The following is a 19,277-nucleotide window of genomic DNA, read 5'->3' on the forward strand; positions in this document are numbered from 1 at the left end:
CTGAGATCTCTATTCTGTTCCATTGGTCTGTGTGTCTGTTTTTGTACTAGTACCATGCTGTCTTGGTTACTGTAGCCTTGTAGTATAGTTCAAAGTCGGGTAGTGTGATGCCTCCACATTTGTTCTTTTTGCTTAGGATTGTTTGGGCTACATGGGCTCTTTTTTGGTTCCATATGAATTTTAAAGTTTTTTTCTAATTCTGTGAAGAATGTCAATGGTAGTTTAATGGGAATAGCATTGAATCTATACATTACTTTGGGCAATATGGCCATTTTCATGACACTGATTCTTCCTATCCATGAGCATGGAATGTTGTTCCATTTGTTTGTGTCCTCTCTGATTTCCTTTAGCAGCGGTTTGTAGTTCTCCTTGAAGAGGTCCTTCACTTCCCTTGTTATTAATAGCTATAGTCCTGCGTATGTTGTTCTCTTTTAGCAGTTGTGAATGAGTTCATTCATGATTTGGTTCTCTGCTTGTCTATTGTTGGTGTATAGGAATAGTTGTGATTTTTGCACTTTGATTTTGCATCCTGAGACTTTGCTGAAGTTCCTTATCAGCTTAAGAAGCTTTTAGTCTGAGACAACAAGGTTTTCTAGATATAGGATCATGTCACCTGCAAACAGAGTTTGACTTCCTCTCTTCCCATTTGAACACTCTTTCTTTCTTTCTTTTGCCTGATTGCCCTGGCCAGAATTTCCAATACTATGTTGAATAGGAGTGGGGAAAGAGGGCATCCTTGTGCCAGTTTTGAAGGGGAATGCTTCCAGCTTTTGCCTATTCAGTAAGATACTGGCTGTGGGTTTGTCTTAAATGACTATTTTGAGGTATGTTCCATTAATACCTAGTTTATTGAGAGCTTTTAACATGAAGACATGCTGAATTTTATTAAAGGCCTTTTCTGCATCCATTTAAATAATCATTTGGTTTTTGTCTTTAGTTCTGTTTATGTGATGAATTATGGTTATTGATTTGCCTATGTTAAAACAGCCTTGCATCCCAGGGATGAAGCCAACTTGATCGTGGTGGATGGATAAGCTTTTGACGTGCTGCTGGATTCGGTTTGCCAGTATTTTACTGAGGATTTTTGCATCAATGTTCATCAGGGATATTGGCCTGAAGTTTTCTTTTTCTGCTGTATCTCTGGCAGGCTTTGGTACTGGGGTAACACTGGCCTCATAAAATGAGTCACAGGGAGTCCCTCCTTTTTGTATGTTTGGGATAGTTTCAGAAGAAATGTACCAGCTCTTCTTTGTACCTGTGGTGGAATTTGGCTGTAAATTTGTCTGGTCCTGGGCTTTTCTTCCTTGGTAGGCTATTTATTACTGCATCAATTTGAGAATTTGTTATTGGTAGATTCAACATTTTCCTGGTTCGGTCTTGGGAGATCATATGTGTCCAGGAATTTATCCATTTCTTCTAGATTTTCTAGTTTATTTGCATAGAGATGTTTATAGTATTCTCTGATGGTTGTTCATATTTCTGTGGGGTCAGTGGTGATATCCCCTTTATCATCTTTATTGTGTCTATTTGATTCTTCCTTCTTTTCATTATTCTAGCTGGAAGTCTTATTTTATTTTCAAAAAAACAGCTCCTGGAGTCACTGATATTTTTGGAAGGGTTTTTTGTGTCTCTGTCTCCTTCAGTTCCCCTCTGATCTTGGTTATTTCTTATCCTCTGCTAGCTTTGGGTTTGTGTGCTCTTGGTTCTCTAGTTCTTTTAGCTGTGATGTTAGGGTATCAATTTGAGATCTTTTTAGCTTTCTGATGTGGGCATTTAGTGCTATAAACTTCCCTTTTTTAAATTATACTTTAAGTTCTAGGGTACATGTGCACAACGTGCAGGTTTGTTACATATGTATACATGTGCCATGTTAGTGTGCTGCACCCATTAACTCATCATTTACATTAGGCATATCTCCTAATGCTATCCTTTTTTTTTGAGACGGAGTCTCGCTCTGCCACCCAGGCTGGAGTACAGTGACGGAATCTCAGCTCGCTGCAAGCTCTGCCTCCCGGGTTCAGGCCATTCTCCTGCCTCAGCCTCATGAGCAGCTGGGACTACAAGCGCCTGCCCCCATGCCCGGCTAATTTTGTTTTTGTATTTTTAGTAGAGACGGGGTTTCACCGTGTTAGCCAGGATGGTCTCGATCTCCTGACCTCGTGATCCGCCCGTCTTGGCCTCCCAAAGTGCTGGGATTACAGGCTTGAGCCACCGCGCCCGGCCTCTTAATCTTGAGTTATAATTTGATTGTGCTGTGGTCTGAGAGGCTGTTTGTTATATTTTCAGTTCTTCCACAGTTACTGAGGAGTGTTTTACTTCCAATTACGTGATCAATTTCAGCCTAAGTTCGATGTGCTGCCGAAAAGAATGCATATTCTGTTGTTTCTGGATGGAGAGTTCTGTAGATATCTATCAGGTCCAGAGTTCAAGTGGAGTTCAAGTCCTGAATATCCCTATTAATTTTCTGTCTTGATGATCTGTCTAATATTTACAGTGGGGTATTAAAGTCTCACACTCTTATTGTATGGGAGTCTAAGTCTCTTTGTAGATCTCTAACAACTTGGTTTATAAATCTGGGTGCTCCTGTATTGGGTGCATATATATTTAGGATAGTTAGCTTTTCTTATTGAATTGAACTCTTTACCACTATGTAATGCCCTTCTTTGTCTTTTTTGATATTTGCTGGTTCAAAGTCTGTTTTGTCAGAAAATAGGATTGCAACTCCCGCTTTTATCTGCTTTCCATTTGCTTGGTGAATTTTCCTCCATCCCTTTATTTTGAGCCTTTTGTATGTCTTTGCGTTAGATGGGTCTCTTGAATACAACAGCATACTGATGGGTCATGACTCGTTATCCAGCTTGCCATTCTGTTTTTTTTAATTGGGGCATTTAGTCCGTTTACATTTAAGGTTAACATTTTTTATGTGTGAATTTGATCCTATCATCATGATGCTAGCAGGTTATTTTGCAGACTTGTTAAGGTAGTTGCTTCATAGTGTCACTGGTCAAAGAAACAGTGTGTTTTTGTAGTGGCCAGTACATTTTTCCTTTCCATATTTAGTGCTTCCTTCAGGAGCTCTTGCAAGGCAGGCCTGATGGTGATGAATTCCCTCAGCATTTGCTCATCTAAAAAGGATTTTATTTCTCCTTCGACTATGAAGCTTAGTTTGGCCAGATTATGAAATTCTGGGTTGGAAATTCTTTTCTTTAAGAATGTTGAATACTGGCCCCCAATCTCTTCTGGCTTGTAGGGTTTTTGCTGAGGTCTACTGTTAGTCTGATTGGCTTCTCTTTGTAGGTGACCTAGCCTTTCTCTCTGGCTGCCCTTAGTATTTTTTCCTCCATTTCAACCTTGGAGAATCTGATGATTATGTGTCTTGGGGTTGATCTTCTCATGGGGTAGCTTACTGGGGTTCTCTAGGGATTTCCTGATTTGAATGTTGGCTGGTCTTGCTAGGTTGGGGAAGTTCTCCTAGATGATATCCTGAAGTGTGTTTTCCAATTTGGTTCCATTCTCCCCAACTCTTTCAGGTACCCCTATTATTCGCAGGTTCAGTCTTTTTACATAATCCCATAGTTCTCAGAGGTTTTGTTCATTCCCTTACCTTTTTCTCTAATCTTGTCAGCAAGATAGTCTTCAAGCTCTGAAATTCTTTCCTCCACTTGGTCTATTTGGCTATTGATACTTGTGGTTGCATTATGAAGTTCTGATGTTGTGTTCTTCAGCTCCATCATTTATGTTCCTTTCTAAACTGGTTATTCTGGTTAACAGTTCCTGTAATGTTTTATCATGGTGCTTAGCTTCTTTGCATTGGGTTAGAACATGCTCTTTTAGCTCAGTGAAGTTCATTACTATCCACCTTCTGAAGAATGGAATTCTGTCAACTCATCCATCTCAGCCTCAGCCCACATCTGTGCCCTTGCCAGAGAGGTGTTGCAACCATTTGGAGGAAAAGAAGCACTCTGGTGTTTTGAGTTTCAGTGTTTTTTCATTGATTCTTTCTCATCTTCATGAGTTTATCTAGCTTTGATCGCTGAGGCTGCTAATCTTTAGAGGGGTTTTGGTGGGGACCTTTTTGTTGATGCTATTGTTGTTGCTTTCCATTTGTTTTGCTGATGCCAGTGGGCACGCTCTTGTATAAGGTGTTTGGCAACCCCTGTTGGAGGGGTCTCATCCAGTCAAGAGGCACGGGCCCACTTAATCAAGCACTCTGGCTGCCCCTTGGTGGAGGGGGTGTGCTGCGCTGGGAGGAATCCCAGTCATCCAGATTGCCTGGATTCCTCAGAGCCAGAAAGGGGAAAGACTAAGTCTGCTGATCTGTGGAGACCATGGCTACCCCTCCCACCAGGGGCTCCATCCCAGGGAGATTAGAATTCTGTCTGTAAACCCCTGGCTGGAGTTGCTGAAATTCCTGCAGAGAGGCCCCACCCCGTGAAGGGGTATGAGTCAGGGTTCAGCCTAAAGAGTCAGTCTGGCCATGACCTGCCACCACCACTGTATGGTCTGCACTGTGGGAAATTCCTTCTGGGTCCCAATCGCCCAGTCTCTCCAGCACCAGCAGGTGAAAATGGCAAACTGGAGCTACAGTGATGACAGCAACCCCTCCCCCAAGGAACTCAGTAGTCTTATGTAGTCTCTAGTCAAGAGGCCACCAAGAATTTACACAGCTCTGTGCTTGGGACCCAAGGCCCTGGTGGTGTGTGCTCATGAGGGGGATCTCCTGATTCACAGGTTGCACAGATCCTTGGAAAAAGCATGATTTCCTGGGCAGGGTAGCACAATCACTCACCACCTCCCTTGGCTGGGGGTGGGAGTTCCCCCTGCCCTTTGCAGCTCCCAGGTGGGCTGTCGCTCCACCTGCTTTTCCTCACTCTCCATGGGTCATGCCAACCACCTAGTCAGTCCCATTGAGAGAAGCTAAAGACCTCAGCTGCTGGTGCAGGATTCACTCACCGTTTTCGCTCTTCTTGTTGGGAGCCTCTGACTGCAGTACTTCTTATATCTTTAAAGGAAATCCAGGAATTACTAACAACCAGTACCAAAATAATCTTTCAAGAAGAAGACTAATTATAAAACCCAAGAAAAAGTAGAACAGGAAGACAACTTGAAGAGATCTAAAAATGCATAAACCATTACCACTAGCCATGTGTAATTAAGTTTAAATGTAATCTAAATAAAATTTTAATGACATTTAAAATTCAGATAAAAATACTCAGAAGACTTTGAACAGAAGGTGATAGGATCTGGATGTTTTGTCCCTTCCAAGTATGTTGAAATGTGATCCCAAATGTTGGAGGTGGGGCCTGATTGAAGGTGTTAGGGTCTTGGATCCTTCATGAATGGCTTGGTGCCCTCCCCACATTAATGAGTGAGTTATCGCTCTATTAGTTCATGCAAATCCTGGCTGTTTAAGAGTCTGGCATCTTTCTTGCTCCCTCCTTTGACATGTGAAATGCCTATTCCCCCACCACAACTGAAAGCTTCCTGAGGTCCTGACCAGAAGCAGATGATGGCACTATGCTTCTTTTACAGCTGTGCAACTGTGAGCCAAATAAACCTCTTTTCTTGATAAATTACCTAGTCTCAAGTATTCCTTTATAGCAATGTGAAGTGGACTACCAAAGAAGAGAACTTCCCCAACACGATAAAGGGCATTTATGAAAAACCAATAGCTAATATCATACTCAACAGGAAGAGACTGGCAGCTTTCCCCCTAAGACAGGAACAAGACAAGGATGCCTACTTTCACTGCTGCTATTCAGCATTGTAGTGGAAGTTCTAGACAGAGCCATTACATTAGATAAGAGAAAGAATTAAAAGCATCTAAATTGGAAAGGAAGAAATAAAACTATCTCTGTTTGCAGATGACATGACCCTATATATAGAAAATCCCAAAGAATCTAGAAGAAAGCTGCAGAGCTAATAAATAAATTGAGCAAATTTGCAGGGTGTACGATCAACAATCAAAAATTAATTTTGTTTCTATATACCAACAAGGAACACATCAAAGAAATTCCATTTATAATCGCAGCAAAAAGAATAAAATACCTAGGAAAAAATTTAACCAAGGTGAAAGACTTTACAACCACAAGCTATAAAACACTACTGAAACAAAATTAAAGACTTAAATAAATGGAAAGAGATCCTGTGTTCATGAACAGGATGACTTCATAGTGGTTAAGATGTTACTATCACTTAAAGTGATCTAAAAATTTCACACAATCCCTATCAAAATTCTAAAGCCTTTTTTTTGTAGAAATAGAAATGCCAATTGTTAAATTCATATGGAATTACAAGGGAACCAGAATAGTCAAAGCAATCTTGAAAAAGAAGAACAAAGCTGGAAGACTCACACTTCCTGATTTCAAAGCTTACTATAAAGCTACAGTGATCAAAACAGTGTGGTACTGCCATAAGGATAGATATACAAACCAATAGAATAGAATTCACAGTACAGAATTAAACCCACACATGTATTGCTAATTATATATACCAAATTTCTAAGAAACAGGTAAAAGGTGAATGAAACCAAAAACAAAGGAGAAATCCTACCACATTGATTCGATGGGGGAAGTAATAGTCGCTTTATGGTGCTAGAATAACTGGACTTCCAGATGCAAAAGAATGAAGTTGGGCCCCTACCTCACATCATCTATAAAAATTCAAAACGGATCAAAGACCCAAGTATAAGAGCTAAACCCGGCCGGGCACGGTGGCTCAAGCCTGTAATCCCAGCACTTTGGGAGGCCGAGACGGGCGGATCACGAGGTTGGGAGATCGAGACCATCCTGGCTAACACGGTGAAACCCCGTCTCTACTAAAAAAAAAAAAATACAAAAAACTAGCCGGGCGAATTGGTGGGCGCCTGTAGTCCCAGCTACTCGGGAGGCTGAGGCAGGAGAATGGCGTGAACCCGGGAGGCGGAGCTTGCAGTGAGCTGAGATCCGGCCACTGCACTCCAGCCTGGGCGACAGAGCGAGACTCCGTCTCAAAAAAAAAAAAAAAAAAAAAAAAAAAGAGCTAAACCCTATTACATTCCTAGTAGTTATAAAACTCTTAGTAGAAAACATAGGGGCAAATTCTTCACGACCTTGAATTTGGCAATATAGTCTACAACATGACATCAAAAAAGCATGAGCAATGAAAGAAAAAAAAATAGAACTTTATCAAAATTAAAAATGTTTCGTGTGTCAAATGACATTGTCAAGAAAATGAAAAGACAACCCACAAAATACGTGAAAATACTTGCAGATCATGTATCTGATAAGGGTCCAAGATATATAAAGAACTACCACTCAACAACAAAAAGACAAACAACCCAATTAAGAATAGGCAAAATACTTGAATAGACATTTCTCCAAAGAAGATATACAAATGGCCAATAAGCAGATGAAAAGATGCTCAAAATTGTTAGTCATGAGAGAAATGCAAATCAAAACCACAATGAGATACCACTTTGTAACTACTAGGATGGCTATTAAAAAAAAAAAAAAAAAAGAACAAGTGTGGAGATACAGGAATCCTCATACATTGCTGGTGGGCATTTAAAATGGTGCAGCCACTATGGAAAAGAGTTTGGTGCTCTTCAGAAAGTTAAACATATGACGCAACAATTCCACTCCTAGGTGCATAACCAAAAGAACCAAAAGCAGGGACTCAAACAGATGCTTGTATGACAATGTTCACTGCAGCATTATTCACAACAGCCAAAGGTAAAAACAACCCAACTGTCTACCAACAGATGAACAGGTTAACAAAATGTGGGATATATTAAATACTTACAATGGAATAGTATTCTGATACATGACACATCATGGAAGCACCATGAAAACATTATACTAAGTGAAATAATCCAGACACAAAAGGACAAATATACTATAATATGATTCTACTTCTATGAAATATCTAGAATAAGCAAATTCACAGAGACAGAAAGAACAGAGGTTACCAGAAGGGAGAATGAATGGGAAGTTACTGTTTCATGGGCTGAGTGTTTCCATCTGTGGTGATGAAAAAATTCTGGAAATAGATAGTAGTCGTGATTGTAAACCATGAATGTAATTAATGCCCCTAAATTGTATACTTAAAATGGTTAAAATGGGGCCGGGCACAGTGGCTCATGCCTGTAATCCAGCAATGTGGGAGGCCGAGGTGGGCGGACCACTTGAGGCCAGGAGTTCGAGACCAGCCTGGCCAACACGGTGAAGCCCCATCCCTACTAAAGATACAAAAATTAGCCAGGCGTGGTGGTACACACCTGTAATCCCAACTATTTGGTAGGCTGAGGCAGGAGAATCGCTTGAGCCTGGGAGGCAGAGGTTGTAGTGAGCCAAGATCATGCCACTGCACTCCAGCCTGGGCAACAGAGCAAGACTGTCTCAAAAAAAAAAAAAAAAGTTAAAATGGTAAATTTTATGTTATGTACATTTAACCACAAAAATATTTTCATTTCAATTTCCAAGTTAAACTAGCTACATTTCTTGTTTTCTTCTCCACAAAAATGTTACTGCTCATCACTAGCTGCATTTCAATTGCTTAATAACTAGCCACAGGCAGCTGGTGCCTACAACCACCACACTGGATAGCACAGATATAAAACATTTGCAATACCACAAAAGTTCTAGTACCTAGTTCTTACTTACAAGCCAAAATCAACAATTCCAAATGCAAAATGATCAATAAATAAGGAAAACAGGGAGAAAACTGGACACTCAAACAATGAGTACCTTCCAGAACAAGCTTTTCCAACCCAGGGCCTGCGGGCTGCATGTGGCCCAGGATGGCTTTGGATGCAGCCCATCACAAATTTGTAAACTTTCTGAAAACATTATGAGTTTCTTTTTGCAATTTTTTTTTAAGCTTATCGGCTATCATTAGTGTATTTTATGTGTGGCCCATGTGGCCCAGGGAAGCCAGAAGATTGGACACCCCTGTTCTAGAGGGTGCATTTAAAAATCATAAATAAGTGGCAGTTGCATGTCTTTCAGGCTGAAGGAAGAGGGTATGAGGCCAATACATTCTCCAAAGGTTTTGAAAAGAGGAGTTCTACAAATTAGAAGAATAGCAAAGAACAGAATATTAGAAAAGAAATTGTGGCCTACGTGACCGGTAGCTTTGGATTATATTCTCTGGGTCTTGGTTTCCTCATCTCTTAAACAGGCAATTCAACTAGATGTTTTCTAATTAACCTCCTGATCTCACTGGTACTTTTTTTAAAAAAAGAATAAAGATTACTAACATCTTCAAGATCAGTCAAGATTAAACTAAAATTCAACTGGGTTAAACTCTAGTTGTACTCAACACTAGCTGCAAACTAGAAGACTGTGCTTTGACCCATGACAACAAAATGGAGTCTTTAGGGTGGGGCCAAGGCATCTAGAGTTGTTAAAAGCTCTGCAAAGTGATTCTGACACACTATGAGGGTTAAGAACCACTATGCTGGAACACAAGTGACTGTATAGTTCAGGCAGGAAAAGATAATGGGAAACATTTTCCTCTTTTCTTCTTGTCAGGCAATCGAAGCTGTATCTACACAGATGGCAACTTACAAGAGAAAGGTTAAGTATATTACAAATAAAAATCCTTTGAATTCGACTTTTACAATCCAGGAGAGAACATCTGTCTGAAAAAGAGCCAAGTAGAATAGAAACAATAAATAACTCAAACCAAAATTTTGAAATGAATTCTCATGTATTAAAAAATGAATCCCCTATTAATAAGTTGAAACACTAGGTTGTTTATCTAAAGTTCACAGAAGAAAAAGACGTAAGCACAAAGGGAAGATTTCCTATAGGCGGAAAGTTAGCATTTAAAAGGGTCAGGGAATAGACAGGTGTCTGTGAGACCGGACCACAAAGGTACAAGACCCACAATGCTTTGAAAACTTTTTAACATTAGTCTGCCAAGGAGAGCCATCCTTTTCTACCTATCACAGAATTAAAAACAAAACAAAACATTAATGATTCACAGGTAGACAATAAAGTGGGAGGGTGAAGGGGTAATCTGTTTTGCAAGGTCATTACTAAAGATGATGGCTAACATTTACTGGCAGGCTCGTCTCAGTACTTTCCAGTTACTATCTGGCTGAATTCTTACGACAACCTTGTGAGTATGTATGATTACTATCATTTTACGGTTAAGGAAACTGAGAGACATAGAGGTTAGAAAACTCGCTCAAAGTTACACAGCTGGAAATAAAAGAGCTAAGATCTAAACCCAGGAAGTCTGGCTCCAGAGCATGTGCTTAACCTGTATGTTACACTGTTTTTCCCTCTCTGCCACCTTGTATGTCTACACCGGCATGGAGGTCTGTGACTGACTGAATGGTAGCTGGAGATACAGACACAAGAAGAGGAAGGGGAGTGGGGAACAGAGAATAGCATCAGGATAGCAGCTACTCCAGAGGACAAACCAAGGATGGGACTCTGAGATATGTACCTGAGGAAAGGGGGAAGTATAAATTTTCCCTAATTCTCTTACCTTGGACTGTAATATATATATACCAAATTTCTGAGAAACAGATATAAGGTGAATGAAACAAAGGACAAAGGAGAAATACTAGGTATTCAACTAACTTAAAATCCAGAGGTAGGGAGTAATAAGGTAAGCTATGTACAGGGAGACTGCATTCTGTATCAATCCTAATATTCAGAGAAAGAAACAGCTTTACCTGAGAAATAGAGGATTTTTCAGTTCATAATGCAAGTACATTCTCTCTAGCAGAAGACAGTTAGAACACATGGGCAGATATCACAAACATCACAGCCATTATAGAAGTACATCCCAAACTGTAAGCAAGTGAACTGACATTCTGGTTTATAAACTCAATGAGTTTATTTAGGTAAGGGACTAAAACGACTTTTAGATCTCTAGGCGTAATAGATCAGAGGTAACTGTAGCATGTCTAATAGCCCAACCAAAACCAACTGAAGGCTAGTTAACTCAATTCTATAGAAAAAAAAAAAAAAAAACCCTAAAACTAATTCTAGATATATATTTTAACATTCTTTCTCACCTAAACATCTTCCATAAGTAGAACTGTTAAGAGTTCCAACAAACCACATTTCTCATAACATTATTACTGAACAATGAAACAAGCATACCGCAGATAGGAAAGGAACTAAAATAAAGGGGCTATAATAAACCGTAAACTAGGCCGGGCGCGGTGGCTCAAGCCTGTAATCCCAGCACTTTGGGAGGCCGAGACGGGCGGATCACGAGGTCAGGAGATCGAGACCATCCTGGCTAACACAATGAAACCCCGTCTCCACTAAAAATACAAAAAAATTAGCCGGGCGTGGTGGCGGCGCCTGTAGTCCCAGCTACTCGGGAGGCTGAGGCAGGAGAATGGCGGGAACCCGGGAGGCGGAGCTTGCAGTGAGCCGAGATCGCGCCACTGCACTCCAGCCTGGGCGACAGAGCGAGACTCCGCCTCAAAAAAAATAAATAAATAAATAAAATAAAAAATAAACCGTAAACTAGACAGTAAGTCTTGGAGTAAATTAGGGTTTGGCTGCAATCTGGGAAAAAGTTTGTGCTGGAAAAACAAAAGTACATTACATGGTAACCTTTTCACTTCTTGCTTTTACTCTTTGTTGTCAAACAACAAACATAACAAGTAAGCAGTATATCATTGCAGGTACCAAACATAGCCTTTTTAATACACAAAACAAACATACTAGCAAGATGTCCTTCATTTAGAAACAGGTATCTTGTGCTCATTAAGTGTTTATACAAGCAGACTAAACCCGTCATTGGGATCTGGAGTTTCTCATGAGTATGCTCAGGTCTCAGAACTGCTGTGGGATGATTAATAAGGGATTGCTGCAAAAAGAAGACAGATTTGATGGGTTTTTCAACTTATGAGGAATTTTTCCAACTCATAAAAGTAAACTGAAGCCTCTTTCTTGGCAAGGCAAGCTACTCAGTAAGAAGAAAAACTTCATAATGCATTATCTAGACTATAAAAGCAAAAAACTGAGAGCCTTCCCTAGAGATAAGTAAAAGGAGTATACATCCATGGACACTGGAATACAGATAAGAAACAAGAATCCAAAACTTTTTAAAGGATACGGTCTGTGCCAGGAAACAATGTTCTTCCAGTCAACAGCTCGGCCATTATGCATCCCACTGACCAAATATCAACTGGCAAAATTAAAGAGAAATAAAAGTACATGCAATGTCACTGTTACTATTCTTGGCAACAATGGCAACAAATGAAACCGTAACTAGGGGTGAAATATTCAAATTACTATTTAAGACATCTGAGGCTCAACAATCATAGTCATTTTTACAGAAATAAATAGCTTACTAAGATCACCTGACTAAAGGGCTATTCAAAGGTGTGGTAAGTCAAAACATACTTAAGAGAAATAAGCTGTTTAAAAAGGGGTAAGTTTCGTATTAGCAGAATGGTAGATTCTTCTAAGTAACATTGAGGGGTTAAAATTATGGATTCATTGTCTTTAGGTATAAGTACTCAGAGAATATATTAAAATCTAAATAAATAAAAACCCAATTGCTAAATCACAAGATTTAAAGGCTGTGTATAAAACCCCACTTCCCCATCTGAGGAAGTGAAATATTTTTACTTGTAGGCTTTAAAAGGATCACTGAGGGAAGAAAAGATATTTCTTCCCACTCCCACCATCTCTACTTCTGAGAATCCCAAATGCATCCAACATGGAATTAAATAAGGCCCTAAATAACCAAGGCAAGTAATACCTGTCTGGTTGTAATGCATCCAGTTCAGCATGATCTCAGGAGCCCTGTACCACCTAGTGGCCACGTAGCCTGTCATTTCATCATCTGTGTGCCGAGCCAGTCCAAAATCCAGAATCTAAAGGGCAGAAGAGGAACAGACAAACTGCTAAGACTGAGAAACAGGCAGGGGAAACAAACAAACTAACTTCTGCCACCTTATTAAAAAGGAGAACAAAATAGCACTTTCATAAAGAGATTTCCTGGTCCATGCTTAGAATGTATGGGAAATATACAGCAAGAACTTAAACTGAAATTACAAAAAGCAAAACAAAAACCTAGGTATTTAATCAAGTGCAATGAGAACTTATGTCCACACAAAGGTTTGCACATAAATGTTTACAGTTGCTTTACATAGCCTCAAACTCAAGCAAATGTCCATCAGCAGGTGGACAGATTTAAAAATTCTGATATGTTCATAAAACAAAATACTATTACCAATAAAAAGGAAGAAACCACTGACACACACAATACTGAATCATTACACAAAGCAAAGGTCAGACACACAAAAATACACACTGTATGATTCCATTTACATGAAACTCCAGAAAAGATAAACCTAATCTATAGTGTTAGAAGCAGATGCATAGTTGCGTGGAGCCAGAATTAGGGGTGGAGGGATAGGGATTGACTAGACTAGGAAGGGACACAATAAACTTTTTCTTTTTCTTTTCTTTTTTTTTTTTTTTGAGACAGGAGTCTCACTCTGTCACCCAGGCTGGGGTGCAGTGGCGCAATTTCGGCTCACTGCAAGCTCTGCCTTCCTGGGTCCATGCCATTCTCCTGCCTCAGCCTCCTGAGTAGCTGTGACTCCAGGTGCCTGCCACCACGCCAAGCTAAATTTTTATATTTTTAGCGGAGATGAGGTTTCATCGTGTTGGCCAAGATGGTCTCTATCTCCTGACCTCATGATCCACCCGCCTCGGCCTCCCAAAGTGCTGGGATTACACGCATGAACCACTGCGCCTGGCCATAAACTTTTGAAAGTAATCCAAATGTTCTTCGCTGGGAGCAGTGGCTCACACCTGTAATCCCAGCACTCTCAGAGGCCGAGGCAGGTGGATCACGAGGTCAGGAGATCGACATCATCCTAGCCAACATGGTGAAATACCATCTCCACTAAAAATACAAAAATTAGCCAGGCGTGATGGCATGCACCTGTAATCCCAACTACTCAGGAGGCTGAGGCAGGAGAATTGCTTGAACCCGGGAGGCAGAGGGTGCAGTGAGCCAAGATCTCACCACTGCACTCTAGACCGCAACAGAGCAAGACTGCATCTCAAAAAAAAAAAGAAAAAAAAAAGAAATGTTCTTTATCATAAATGTGATAGTTAAGTGGATACATAATTTTGCCAAAATGAAAATGGTGCGTTCTAATGTATGGAAATTATTTTTTTTTAAGTTAAAAAAAATGAAATGGAACAAAGTAAGTTCTAGAGCTGCTTGCTTTTTAGAAAAAATTAATTCACTTATCTTTTATTTGAATTATTTTGAGTGAGTGGGTTTCTGTCATTTCTCCTCTTAGAAATGTATTTAATGTAGTTATCACCTCTTTAGGACCACTTACTTGATATTTGACTATTATCTTCCTTTATTATGAATATATTAAATTTATAATTTAACTTTATGTTAAAATAAAAACAAGTGATGCCACTTTCAATGTCACTTAGCTTACTCAGAAATGGTTTACATTTCAAAGTCTGGTAATAAAAATAATATGAATTTCGGATAGTCATGGCTCATAAATCTACTCCCTATGAAAGTTTGCCTGCTTAGTCAAACATACAATCTCAAAGTAAAGCAAACAATGAATACTGTCTCTTCATTTTACCTTCAGCTCACAGTCTTCATTCACAGCTAGATTACTAGGTTTTAGGTCCTAGGAAGCAAATACAGGGAAGACAGGATCAACTTCATGATGCATGATCAATTTTCCCCCTACAGGTAATAATGAGGATCCAGACATAAAAGACTTCATCCAGCTATCAAAACATAATCTCCATCCTACAGTCAATATCTAGTCCAAGTTAGCTTTACATAGAACAAAACTACACAACTTCTTTCTTTAATCAGCCTAAACCTAGAGTAAAGTTGCAATCAATCAACATTTCAATGGCTAAAGTAAGTTTAGATTAGGATCTTGGCTAAATCCCATTCTTCCACTCTCACCCCACTTCCCCAAAATAATGTAATCAAAGTCATAATACATACCCTGTGAATTATGTCGGCTGAATGTATATACTGCAAAAAAGAAAAAAAGTCAGTTACCTCCAACCTTCTATTGTCACATTATATAACATATTTGCTGCACATTTTCATGAATCAGTAAGAACTGCTAGTGTTAACAGTAAGATTAGAAATCAGCGTAAGTAACTATCAGTATTGTGTACGTTTACCATAACTATAATTTCCACAGCCATTGACTCCACTCAGTTGAGCTTTTTATCTATTTTCTGGTTGGCACTCTGGAGCTCAATAAGGACTCAAAGCAGCTAAATATCAAAGATGGTTTAATTTTAAAACACTGTTTACCTGCCCCTCCAACAAATAAATTAGTCTTTCTTGAGGATTTTTTGAAAATCTCAACATTACACTGACCAGATATTAGATCACATCAATAAATTATTGTTTAGATGTAAGAATGAAGAGTCCTTATCTTTCAGATGTGCATACTGAAGTATCTATGGGTGGTATTATATAATGTCTAGACTTGCTTTAAAATAATCCAGGGCTTGGGAAATACAAAAGAAACATGATTGGCCATATGTCGGTAACTGTTGTCACTGAGTGAACATGGCAGTTTATTGTACTATGACCTTTACTTGTGATTTTATGTGTTTGAATTTTCCGTAAGAAAAGTTGTTTACTTGTTTAAGCCCTAAAAGGAGGGGAGAAAGGCAGAATTAATTTTTTAAAATTATTACTTATATTATCTGTACCTTTAGACCTCGGAGAATTTGGTAGATAAGGAACTGAACATGGTCATCTGTAAGCTTCTGACATTTCACAATGTTGTTCAGATCTGCCCCCATGAGATGGGTCACCAGATACCTAGAAATTAGTGAAAAGTTACATAACAATCTAGAACCCCTAAGAAAACTCTTATCTTCACAAGACTTTTATAAGTTTTCTGTTTTTTTTGTTTTTGTTTTTGTTTTTTTTTGAGACGGAGTCTCACTCTGTTGCTAGACTGGAGTGCAATGGCGCAATCTCGGCTCACTGCACTCCACCTCCATCCCAGGTTCAAGCAATTCTCCTGCCTCAGCCTCCCGAGTAGCTGGAACTCCAGGTGCCCACCAACACACCCAGCTAATTTTTGTATTTTTAGTGGAGACAAGGTTTCACCGTGTTGGCCAAGATGGTCTCGATCTCCTGACCTCATAATTCTCCCGCCGCCTCAGCCTCCCAAAGTGCTGGGATTACAGGCATGAGCCACTGCACCCGGCCCGACTTTTCTAAGTTTTTAAGGGAAGGCCACCCTTCCCTTAAAATGGTAGCTGTACCACGATGACAGCTAAAAGTTAACAACTACTCGTTTTTTGAGGGGAGGGGCACCTCATTACCTCATTTTCAACATTGCTATTCTTTTACTTTTCTTTTTTTAGAGACAGGGTCATGCTCTGTCATGCAGTGGAGCAATCATAGTAACTCACTGCAACCTCAAATTCCTGGGCTCAAGCGATCCTCCTACTTCAGCCTCCCGAGTAACTAGGACTAAAGGTGTGCACCACCACGCACAGCTAATTTTTAAAAATTTTTCTGTAGAGATGGGGTCTCACTATGTTGCTCAGGCTGGGCTCTAACTCTTGGTCTCAGGTGATCCTCCCAATTCAGCCTCCCAACATTACTATTCTAACGTTAACTACCTGCCATCTATTCTAAACATTTACATACTTATTCTACTTGACATAACTTTTTTCAGGTTATTTCAAGAGAAAAGAAAACAGGCCAAGCTTTGTGGCTCACACCTGTAATCTTAACACTCTGGGAGGCTGAGGCAGGAGTTTGAGATCAGCCTGGGCAACATAGGGAAACCCCATCTCTACAAAAAATAAAAAAATAATAATAATAATAATAAAAGCAAAAGTAGGGATTAGAAAGATACATGTGTCAGTATCAGTTTTCTTAAAAATATTATTCTTGCATGACAAAATATACAGTATAACTTAGTGCATGGCTATAATTAAGTATCTTGTAGTTTTAAATCCACCAGTACATTTTCACCTTATTATAAGCCTTCCACGTTGTAGGTTCTAAAATAGGAGTATTTTTTGATTTTCTTTTTTTTTTTTTTTTCTTTTTGAGACGGAGTCTCACTCTGTCGCCCAGGCTGGAGTGCAGTGGCCGGATCTCAGCTCACTGCAAGCTCCGCCTCCTGGGTTTACGCCATTCTCCTGCCTCAGCCTCTCGAGTAGCTGGGACTACAGTAGGCGCCCACCACCTCGCCCGGCTAGTTTTTTTTTTTGTATTTTTTAGTAGAGACGGCGTTTCACCGGGTTAGCCAGGATGGTCTCGATCTCCTGACCTTGTGATTCGCCCATCTCGGCCTCCCAAAGTGCTGGGATTACAGGCTTGAGCCACTGCGCCCGGTCTATTTTTTGATTTTCAAACTATAATTCTTTTTCAGGAACGACTAGTGAAAGGATTTTGTTCATTGACAATATTCCTGCATTTACCTTAAAGGAAGGAGGAACATATTTTATCTGGAGGCAAGATGAGGCATTCCAGAATTTCTCCTCACAGGTGTGGTGCTGGTTATTAATTCCATCTTTATGTGGTAAGATTAGGGAATGATTACATTCAAGTCCAACAGGTTCACCACACATATTCTAGACACAATGTCTTAAGCCACTCATTACTGTATTACGCAGTTATGGAAACATAAAAAGTAGATCGGTACTAAAAAGGCTGAATTTTTTTTTTTCTTGAGACAGAGTCTTGCACAATCTCGGCTCACTGCAATCTCCACCTCCCGGGATCAAGTGATTCTCGTGCCTCAGCCTCCCGAGCAGCTGGGATTACAGGTACACACCACTGCGCCTGGCTAATTTTTGTACTTTTAGTAGAGGCAGGGTTTCACCATGTTGGCCAGGCTGGTCTCGAACTCCTGACCTCAAGTGATCCTCCCACCATAGCCTCCCAAAGTGCTGGGATTAGAGGCGTGAGCTACTGTGCCCGGCTAAGAGGCTGAATTTTTAAAAATATGTGTAAGTTTTATTTACTGTCTAAGAATCATTCTTATTCCTAAGGTTGGGTAATAATATATATCACCTGAGCTATAAAGAATGCTGATTTCATTTCATTTCTATTTTCATTTTTTATGAATTTTGGAGGGAAGAAAGCAGGTCAGTAATTTAGATCTATTATTAATGTATTATAAGAATAAACATGCATGTGTGTGACCTCTCTATATACCTACACACACAACTCCAAGAGGAATGGAATTTTTTTTCTCTATCATAATTTCCCTGTAGGGCTGCCATGGTTAGTTCTCAATTTCATGGAGATCAACAGGACCTAATCTAGTTGTAACCTTAAGATTTTAGCATTTCATATTTTTAAAACTTACGTGTTTATACTGCCTTGAGGAAAGAGTAGACTCTAAATGTAATTTAATAAGTAAATGAGATTGAAACGTTTTAAGAAATGTTCCAATCTCAACATAACATAACCAAAGACACTAACTAGCACTTATTCTGTGTCCAGCACTGCAGTAAGCAGTTTATTATGTCCACGTCTCATATACTCCTCCCAATAACTCTGTGAGATAATGTCCATTAGTGTTCCCATTTACTGACAAGGAAACAGAGACAGAACAAGGATAAGCCATCTACTGAAGGTCAAAAAGAGTAGTAATGTCAGGAGTTGAATCTAAAACTAACTGACCCCACAGACCATGATCTTAATCACAGCACATATCTTCCAACAATTCTTTCAGCTGATACAAAATTTACATCAAGGGAATGACCTTTTTAAAAACTCTTATAAATGTCACAATAACTAGCGAAGCAGTATGTCTGAATAATGTCCTTAATAATTCTCAACACTGTATTTACTATCAAAGCTAATCTTAACTAATAAAGAAGGCTGGCAAGAACATAGCAATATTCTGTCCTAATCACAGTTACTATATTCTTTAACTCTAAATTGATGCATAAGCTGAGGAAGACAGAATCCAATTTCAGTCTTATAAGACTACTTTGCACATAAATTATATTTTTTGACATTGGAAAATAAGAGGGTTATTCTTTCAACTTTTCTTTTTTTTTTTTTTTTTTTTTTTTTGAGATGGAGTCTCGCTCTGCCGCCCAGGCTGGAGTGCAGTGGCCAGCTCTCGGCTCACTGCAAGCTCCACATCCCGGGTTCACGCCATTCTCCTGCCTCAGCCTCCCGAGTATCTGGGACTACAGGCGCCCACCACCTCGCCCGGCTAGTTTTTTTTTTGTATTTTTTAGTAGAGACGGGGTTTCACCGTGTCAGCCAGGATGGTCTCGATCTCCTGACCTCATGATCCGCCC

At 39.7% G+C, this 19,277-nt stretch overlaps 1 protein-coding gene across 5 annotated transcripts in view; it reads right to left on the reverse strand.

The window, feature by feature from the left end:
• LOC105474512 (mitogen-activated protein kinase 14) overlaps positions 1-19,277 on the reverse strand; it is an 82,922-nt gene that overhangs the window by 23,049 nt on the left and 40,596 nt on the right. For all 5 annotated transcript variants that reach the window (XM_011729238.2, XM_011729237.2, XM_011729236.2 and 2 more), the window contains 5 exons: positions 15,699-15,810; positions 14,971-15,000; positions 14,591-14,638; positions 12,724-12,838; positions 12,073-12,144 (listed from right to left, as the gene is read on the reverse strand). In XM_011729238.2, coding sequence (XP_011727540.1) covers positions 12,073-12,144; positions 12,724-12,838; positions 14,591-14,638; positions 14,971-15,000; positions 15,699-15,810 — 377 coding nt within the window. The remainder of the gene's footprint in view (positions 1-12,072; positions 12,145-12,723; positions 12,839-14,590; positions 14,639-14,970; positions 15,001-15,698; positions 15,811-19,277) is intronic.

The sequence above is a fragment of the Macaca nemestrina genome, chromosome 5, assembly GCF_043159975.1.
Source record: "Macaca nemestrina isolate mMacNem1 chromosome 5, mMacNem.hap1, whole genome shotgun sequence".
In the NCBI taxonomy this organism is placed as follows: Eukaryota; Metazoa; Chordata; class Mammalia; order Primates; family Cercopithecidae; genus Macaca; species Macaca nemestrina.